Below are 8961 nucleotides of genomic sequence, written 5' to 3' on the forward strand. Positions count from 1 at the left end.
GGGCCATGACCCACAGAGGGGATGAAAGCAGGGGGCTGGTTTGGGAATTACTGGGAGGGGTTTTTTAGTCCCCTTTGGAGGTGGGGGGTGTTCAGGAAGCGGCCCCTTAGGCCCCATAAAAGCAAAGCCTGACTTTGGATCACAGTGCTGAGGTGCGCAGAACGGGCAGAGCAGTCCCGGTGTGTATCGTGTCACTTGTCTTTTGTGTATTATGTGTTGTTTGGATATGTCATGTCTTTTACCTTAGCCCTTTGTGGGGCCTGTCAGAAACCCTGGCATCATTGTTAGCACCTGTGCTCTCTGCATTCCTCGGCCTGGCACCCAGGCCATAGAACTTTGGACTCGGGATCTCAGACAGGCATCAGACTCTCTTGTCTCTTTAGAAGCATCCGGTCAGGTGTCTTTTCAGGTCTTGTTCTGAGCTGTGTGGACAGCTCTGCCCCGCCAGGATCCATTATGGCGGACTAGGACTTGAAAGGATGTGAGGGCGCGCAGAGGCTTCTGGCCGTAGGATTCTCGGGCATCCATCTTTGCAGTTCTTGGACTAAATGATTCAGTTTAGCATCTTCTTTCTCCAGGGTTCTCTGAGTCTCATCAGCTTGCCATCGGTCTCACCTTGGTCATCTCATTTGGCATCTTCTCAGTCCTTGCAGTTATCCTTCTTGCCCTGAGATTTCTGTCTGTGTTGTGTCCCCGTTGTCTGTCACATCCTGTCTGTCCTGTGTCACGGGTGTGTGCACACATTTGTGCCGGAACTGCTCTGCCCTGCCGTGTAGCCCGGTGCAATAGGAGAAGTCCCGGGGACTTGAAGTTTGTAATGTGGGGTGTAGTTGGACTCTAGATGGGATTTGTTGATGCAGACAAGATATCTGGAGCTCTGAAGTAATCCTGCAACAGTTTGACTCTTGTCCTGACTTTTTTTTCGGATTCAGATGGATTAAATCTGTGCCAGAGGGCCCCATCCCAGGTGAGTGGTTTCCCCCGAGCAGGTGAGGCACCATTTGTCTCTGCAGCAGAAGTGTATGTGGTGACTCTGTTACAGCTCTGTTCTTTCTTTCTTTTTAGGAAGTAAGTCTGGATACCAGCAGTCAAGGTGAGCAGTGGAGAGAAGTAGCTGTTATTGCTCCAGTCTCACTTTCTGGTGCAGCTCTAAGTTTCCATTCTCTTTTTTGTGCTTTAGGCAATCCACTCGGAGCCTGCCAAGCCCCGTCACCAGCCGGCCGATGCGGGTTCCCTGCACGTGTGAGCCCTGTGGACGCATTACAGGACCTGGTGATGAAGCCCAGATGCTTTCTATTTAAAGGTGCCATCCAGGTGGCCTTCGGCAGCTGCCAAGGAGTTGCGGTGAGTCGGGGAAGTAGGGAGGAGGAGCGAGGGTCCCCTCAGGTTTCAGCCATGCCAAATCACCTCATCTCCTCTTAACCCAGGCACCCCCTGTGACGATGGCCTCGGTCTCCGAGCGTGCCTGAAGCGTGGGGCCCCAGCAGCTGAGCGTTCTTAGGAGCAGGGTGAGTAGCAGACTTGTGGGGTTTTGGCTGATGGGCTGCCAAGATCGGGCACTGATGTTTGGTTTTCTTTATTATAGCTGTCTAAGAGACACCAGCCCAGTGCCAGCAGGACCTTCCCAGCTGACGAGGTGGCCTTCCTTCACACCCGAGACCGGCATCCCCAGCTGTGCGAGAGATAAGTAGAGGGCCACGACCCACAGAGGGGATGAAAGCAGGGGGCTGGTTTGGGAATTACTGGGAGGGGTTTTTTAGTCCCCTTTGGAGGTGGGGGGTGTTCATGAAGCAGCCCCTTAGGCCCCAGAAAAGCAAAGCCTGACTTTGGGTCCCAGTGCTGAGGTGCGCAGGGCAGAGCAGTCCCGGTGTGTATCGTGTCACTTGTCTTTTGTGTATTATGTGTTGTTTGGATATGTCATGTCTTTTACCTTAGGCCTTTCAGGGGCCTGTGAGAAACCCTGGCATCACTGTTAGCATCTGTGCTCTCTGCATTCCTCGGCCTGGCAGCCAGGCCATAGAACTTTTGCCTCAGAAGCTCAGACAGGCATCAGACTCTCTTGTCTCTTTAGAAGCATCTGGTCAGCTGTCTTTTCAGGTCTTGTTCTGAGCTGTATGGACAACTGCAGCCTGGAAGGTTCTATTATGGTGGACTAGGTCTTGTAAGAATGTGAGGACAGGTAGAGGATTCTGACCATAGGCCTCCTGCGCATTCATCCTTTCAGTTTTTGGACTAAATGATTCAGTTTAGCATCTTCTTTCTCCAGGGTTCTCTGAGCCTCATCAGCTTGCCATCGGTCTCACCTCAGTTGTCTAATTTTGTGTCTTTGTGCTCCTTGCAGTCATGCTTCTTGTCTCGAGATTTCTGTCCGTGTTGTGTCCCTGTTGTCTGTCACGTCCTGTCCTGTGTCACGGGTGTCAGCACACACGTTTGTGCCGGAGCTGCTCTGCCCTGCCGCATAGCCTGGTGCAATAGGAGAAGTCCTGGTGACTTGAAGTTTGTAATGTGGGGTGTAGTTTGACTCTAGGTGGGATGTGTAGATGGACATAAGATATCTGGAGCTCTTAAGTTATCCTGCAGCCCTTTGACTTTTGTCCTAACTTTCTTTCAGATGCAGACGGATAAAATCCAGGGCAGAGCCCCCCATCCCAGGTGAGGGGATTGCCCTGAGCAGGTGAGTCACTATTTGTCTCTGCAGAGGAAGCATAAATGGTGGCCGTTACAGCATTGTTCTTTGTCTCTCTTTTTAGGAAGTCAAGGCTGAGAGCAGCAGTCAAGGCTGAGTGGGCAAGGTGAGCATTGAATAGCGTACAGAAGCAGTTGTTATTGCTGATGTCTCAGTTTTTGTGCAGCTCTAAGCATCTCCTCTTGTTTTTTTTATTTTAGGTGGTCCACTTGCCATCTATCCTGGCCAAGCATGCCTATACCAGGTGGGTGAGAGCTTAAGGTATCACTGTGGCATCCTTGTCAGATTTGGGAGGTTGTGTTTTCACAGTATCTCAGCAAATTTTCTGCTTTGTTTCTTTGCAGGTGCTGTCACTGCCCTAGGCGCGCCAAGGAACAGAGGAGGGCAGGTGAGTCGGAGTTTAGGCAGGCTGACCCATAGGTGAGCGTTACACAGCAGCATGCTAAGCGTGTACCTTTTCTTTTTGCAGGTATGTTCCGGGCAGCCTCCGGAGTCAAATCAAGATTTGAGGTGAGCTGGGGCAGCGGTGCGGAGGAGTCCTGGGGATTACTGTTGTTGAGGGCAATAGTCAGGTTTTCTGTTTTGTCTTAGGTACCCTGAGGAGGCTCGTAGCCCAAACTTGGAAAGGGCAGCACCGAAGCAGATACGGAGAGCATCTCCACGTCCACGTGCGACCGAGGATGGATTTTGTCAGCTCCTCTTCCAAAAGCTAAGTGTCGGGGCCAGCGGCTGGGAGAAGGGGAAAAACCTTTACTCTCACAGGAGGCAATTTGATGTCAGCTTAGCGTAGAGGTCTGTAGGGGGGCGGGCTCTCTGGAAGTAAAGGGAGAGGGTTTCCCCTCAGCCTCGCCAGAGCCTTTGCCGGGCAGGGCAGTTCCGACCCATCTCCACATTTTCGCGTACATTGCGTCGTCCGCCTCCCTCGCCTCGACATTGTCACGGATCTTTCCCCCGAGGAGCTCGCCTTCACGTCCGGAGCTACGGCCACGGTCACCCGGCAGTCGGCCTCCTTCTCTAGGCTCGCCGAGCCTCTCGAGCAACCTCTTAACTACTTCGGCACTAACTTCATTTAACGAGTTCCATTTCATCATCACGTGCTCTTGTCATAGGGCTTCCTTTCCTTTGGCATCATCAGCCTCTGGCTCATCTTGCGTTAGGAATCTCGGGTCCCTGCGGGGACAGTGCCAGGCAGTTGTCACTCGTCTCTGTGTTATGTCATCTGTGTCTGTGTTACGTTGTCCGTGTCTGCGTTATGTAGTCTGTGTCCATTGTCTTACGTGTCACAGGCCTTTGTTACGTGTCAACGCTTTGTGGGCACTATTCTGTGCCACATCGCTCGTATTCTACTCACGTTCCTTTCCGGATGTCCCTTATTCCGGCATCTTTACATTTTTACTCTTTGAGACAAGAATGTCTCAAAGGGACAAGATGTTCTCATCCATCTTCCTTCTCACTGCCAGCTTTGGTAGTGCCTTTTTTTCCACACCATTCTCTTGGACTTCCTGAGGGAGCGTCTTACAGCCTCCTCACGTGACCGCAGCAGTTCTATAGGTTCCATCTTCCCAAGGGGTATAGGGCTCAAGACTTAATCTTCCAGAGAGCTATCTCAAGTCCTGGCTTACATTGCATGTACCTATGTTGGCTTATACTGTATGTACTTATATTGTGTGTACCTATGCTGGCTTATACTGTATGTACTTACACTGTGTGTACCTGTGTTGGCTTATACTGTATCTACTTGTACTGTATGTACTTACACTGTGTGGACCTGTGTTGGATTATACTGTATGTAGTTATACTGTGTGTACTTACACTGTGTGTACCTATGTTGGCTTATACTGTATGTACTTACACTGTGTGTACCTGTGCTGGCTTATACTGTATGTACTTACATTGCGTGTACCTTTGTTGGCTTATACTGTATGTACTTACACTGTAGCACTTATGCTCGGAGCTGCCCTGCCCTGGCATGTAGTCACAGTTAGGTAGAAGAGTTATAAAAACTTTACTGTTCATCTGTCTTTAATGGGGTTTTGGGTAGAGAATTTATCGGTCAGAGAGGGGCCAAGTCCTAGCTGTCAGATAGCCACTCATTGACCGCTTCCTGTCGTCTCACAGGTCCCCGAGGGTACCGATTTCCCCAGAATCTACCATTTGACGTCAAGGAGCGGCAGCCAGAAGATGCATTGAAGCACGTTCTTCAGCGTCTCGAGTAAGGGCCACACCAAGCATGTAAGCGGGAAGAGCGTGAGTGACAGCACGTGTCTGAGTCTGCTCGTCTCTGAGTGTGTGAGCGCATGCTGACTGGATTTGACCTTGTGTGTGTGACTTTTGCTTTTCAAGTTTTTCAACTCATTTTTAAATTTAGAATAAAAAATCCCCAGCCGGGGGTTTTTTTTTTTTTCCCCCCGGCTGGGTTTTTTTTTCCCGGGTCCCGGTCGGTCAGCGAGGCGACGTTCATCGCCAAAGTTTGGGCGCGGACCGTCCAGGGACCGGGGTTTTCGTCAGGCAGGAGGATTTTTTGGAGGCTCCCGGGAACCACGTTCCCGAGGAGGGGCGCGAGTGCGTGCCGAGGGTTAGCAGAGCGGCTGAGGTCCGATTTAGTGTGGGTTTGTGTGTAAGCTGAAGGAAGTGTGTGTGTGTTGAAGGGTTGTAGGGTTGTAACCTTGTATGAGTTTTGCTTTTCAGGTTTTTCAACTCATTTTTAAATTTAGAATAAAAAATCCCCAGCCGGGGGTTTTTTTTTTTTTTCCCCCCGGCTGGGTTTTTTTTTCCCGGGTCCCGGTCGGTCAGCGAGGCGACGTTCATCGCCAAAGTTTGGGCGCGGACCGTCCAGGGACCGGGGTTTTCGTCAGGCAGGAGGATTTTTTGGAGGCTCCCGGGAACCACGTTCCCGAGGAGGGGTGCGAGTGCGTGCCGAGGGTTAGCAGAGCGGTTGGGGTCTGATTTAGTGTGGGTTTGTGTGTAAGCTGAAGGAAGTGTGTGTGTGTGTTGAAGGGTTGTAGGGTTGTAACCTTGTATGAGTTTTGCTTTTCAGGTTTTTCAACTCATTTTTACATTTAGAATAAAAAATCCCCAGCCGGGGGGTTTTTTTTTTTTCCCCCCGGCTGGGTTTTTTTTTCCCGGGTCCCGGTCGGTCAGCGAGGCGACGTTCATCGCCAAAGTTTGGGCGCGGACCGTCCAGGGACCGGGGTTTTCGTCAGGCAGGAGGATTTTTTGGAGGCTCCCGGGAACCACGTTCCCGAGGAGGGGTGCGAGTGCATGCCGAGGGTTAGGAGAGCGGTTGGGGTCTGATTTAGTGTGGGTTTGTGTGTAAGCTGAAGGAAGTGTGTGTGTGTTGAAGGGTTGTAGGGTTGTAACCTTGTATGAGTTTTGCTTTTCAGGTTTTTCAACTCATTTTTACATTTAGAATAAAAAATCCCCAGCCGGGGGGTTTTTTTTTTTTCCCCCCGGCTGGGTTTTTTTTTCCCGGGTCCCGGTCGGTCAGCGAGGCGACGTTCATCGCCAAAGTTTGGGCGCGGACCGTCCAGGGACCGGGGTTTTCGTCAGGCAGGAGGTTTTTTTTGTGGTCCCGGGAACCACGTTCCCGAGGAGCAATGATTACTGGGGTGTAATTTAGCAGTTGTGATGGCAGCGATGGTGAGTTTGTGTGTCATGTGAAGGGGGTGTTAATGGTAGATGAGTGTTGTTTTCTGTGTGCTTTTGTTGTTTTGGGTGTCCTGTGACAGTAAATCAATGTGTAATGAAAATAGAAAAAGGTTATCATCTTGTGTTAATATGTGTTGTATTGCTCTGTATTGCTCTGTGTTGCTGTCTATTGCATTTGCATTAACTGCTGTATTTTGCTGTATTGCTCTGTATTGCATTTGCATTCGCTGCTGCATTTTGCTGTCTTGCTCTGTATTGCTGTGTATTGCATTTGCATTAGCTGCTGCATTTCGCTGTATTGCTCTGTATTGCTGTGTATTGCATTTGCAGTAACTGCTGCATTTGGCTGTATTGCTCTGTATTGCTTTTGCATTAGCTGCTGCCTTGCCCTGTATTGCTCTGTATGTAAACTCGATTTCTACCAGTGCGTCTATGGATTGTATCTGCACTTGCATTTGTATACACTGTTTCCATGTATTTTGTTGTTGTATAAATGAAAACATTCCTTTAATAAAGTTGAGTCACCCTTAATAAAGATACCCCCTGCCCTTCCCTACCCCCACCGTGGCTCCTGTCTTTTTTTGGTGCGGTGTTGTCATTTCCTTGCACTGTATTTCTTCCTTTTGCTCCTCACTTTACTGTTCTATTTCTACCTTAACTTCCATCCATATCTAACCCTTTGTTTCTGTTGCCTTTATAACTGTCTCTCTCAGTCTTCTCACTTCTTTTTCTCTCCACGTTCTCCTTTTCCTCGGTTTGTGTTTTTTGCTCTTAGTCCTTTCCTTTTTCAGCCCACCCCTAAGTTTTCACCCTCACTCTAATCCTAACCACTTTTTTTTTCCCTCTAACTCCTGTCCTTCTTCAGTTCTCCCACCCTCCTTTTCCTGTCTCACTCTGTCCTCCTGTTTTTTCTTCTGTCTTCCTGTCTCTTCTTTGTCTTTTGCTATCTATCTCTTCTCCCTCTCTCTCTCTCTCCCTCTGTGTCTTCCTCTGTTCTCTCCTCTTCTTTCTCTTTGTCCCTGTTCTCTCCCACTATTTTTTCCAACTCTTTTCTCTCTCCCTTTTCTCTCTGCTTCTCTATGTCTTTTCTCTCTGCTTCTCTGTCTTTTCTCTCTGCTCCTCTGTCTTTCTTTTCTTTTTGGTTCTCTCTCTGTCTTTTCTCTCTGCTTCTGTCTGTCTTTTCTCTCTGCTTCTGTCTGTCTCTTCTCTCTGCTTCTGTCTTTTCTCTCTGCTCCTCTGTCTCTCGTTTCTCTCTGCTTCTCTCTCTTTGCCTTTTCTCTCTGCTTCTCTCTCTTTGCCTTTTCTCTCTGCTCCTCTCTGTCTTTTCTCCCTGCTTCTCTCTCACTCTCTCTCTCTTTTCTCTGTCTCTCTCTTTTCTGTCTCTCCTTCTCTTTTCTGTCTCTCCTTCTCTTTTCTGTCTCTCCTTCTCTTTTCTCTCTCTCCTTCTCTTTCTCTCTCTCCTTCTCTTTTCTCTCTCTCCTTCTCTTTTCTCTCTCTCCTTCTCTTTTCTCTCTCTCCTTCTCTTTTCTCTCTCTCCTTCTCTTTTCTCTCTCTCCTTCTCTTTTCTCTCTCTCCTTCTCTTTTCTCTCTCTCCTTCTCTTTTCTCTCTCTCCTTCTCTTTTCTCTCTCTCCTTCTCTTTTCTCTCTCTCCTTCTCTTTTCTCTCTCTCCTTCTCTTTTCTCTCTCTCCTTCTCTTTTCTCTCTCTCCTTCTCTTTTCTCTCTCTCCTTCTCTTTTCTCTCTCTCCTTCTCTTTTCTCTCTCTCCTTCTCTTTTCTCTCTCTCCTTCTCTTTTCTCTCTCTCCTTCTCTTTTCTCTCTCTCCTTCTCTTTTCTCTCTCTCCTTCTCTTTTCTCTCTCTCCTTCTCTTTTCTCTCTCTCCTTCTCTTTTCTCTCTCTCCTTCTCTTTTCTCTCTCTCCTTCTCTTTTCTCTCTCTCCTTCTCTTTTCTCTCTCTCCTTCTCTTTTCTCTCTCTCCTTCTCTTTTCTCTCTCTCCTTCTCTTTCTAACTTTGTTTCCTTTCTAGCTTTAGTTTAAAAAAGCAGCAGTAGAAACTTTCAGGCTCCCTGGGAGTAAAAAAAAAAAAAAAAATTTAAATAAACAAACCATTTACTCCCCGGGAGCCTGAAATTTCCTACTGCTGCACCGGACATATAGTTTTTCTTCTTTTTACTATATACAGTATATAGGGACCCCACCTGTCAGCAATCAATACTAACCAGTAGTCCCCACCCACATACACACCCCTCCCACACTGCTCCCACCTCTACATCCCCCACACCCCACCCCCGTGGCCACCCCCCCTCCCCAGACCCACCCCCTGAAACCAGCACCCCACCCCATGCCATTCACATATAGATCGTGCAGTCACAGCGCCACCTGCCACCTACTCACAAGTACTGCACTCACAGCGCCACCTGCTGCTTGCCGGCCGGTACTGCACTCACAACGCCCCCTGCCGTCCACATACCAGTACTGCGCGCACAGCGCCCCCTGCCGCTCACCCCGCAGTACTGCACCCACGGCGCGCCCCCGATGACGTCACCAGCGCGACACGCCCCAGAAAGGACCCCGGTGCACAGGCGTCCCCGGCAATCGCCTGCCCGAAACGACGCCCCCCACCCCACACCC

General features: G+C 49.4%; 1 protein-coding gene across 1 annotated transcript; it reads left to right on the forward strand.

Moving 5' to 3' along the window:
- The first annotated feature begins 3 nt into the window (after positions 1–3).
- LOC143696532 (uncharacterized) lies at positions 4–4252 on the forward strand. Its single transcript, XM_077193058.1, has 10 exons — positions 4–967; positions 1066–1093; positions 1181–1344; positions 1428–1508; positions 1586–2652; positions 2751–2792; positions 2887–2930; positions 3031–3074; positions 3156–3196; positions 3278–4252. Exons 5-10 carry the CDS (start codon positions 2612–2614, stop codon positions 3474–3476), a joined length of 411 nt encoding a protein of 136 aa, XP_077049173.1. The 5' UTR covers positions 4–967; positions 1066–1093; positions 1181–1344; positions 1428–1508; positions 1586–2611; the 3' UTR covers positions 3477–4252.
- Positions 4253–8961: the final 4709 nt, after the last annotated feature.

The sequence above is a fragment of the Agelaius phoeniceus genome, chromosome 36, assembly GCF_051311805.1.
Source record: "Agelaius phoeniceus isolate bAgePho1 chromosome 36, bAgePho1.hap1, whole genome shotgun sequence".
Taxonomy (NCBI): domain Eukaryota; kingdom Metazoa; phylum Chordata; class Aves; order Passeriformes; family Icteridae; genus Agelaius; species Agelaius phoeniceus.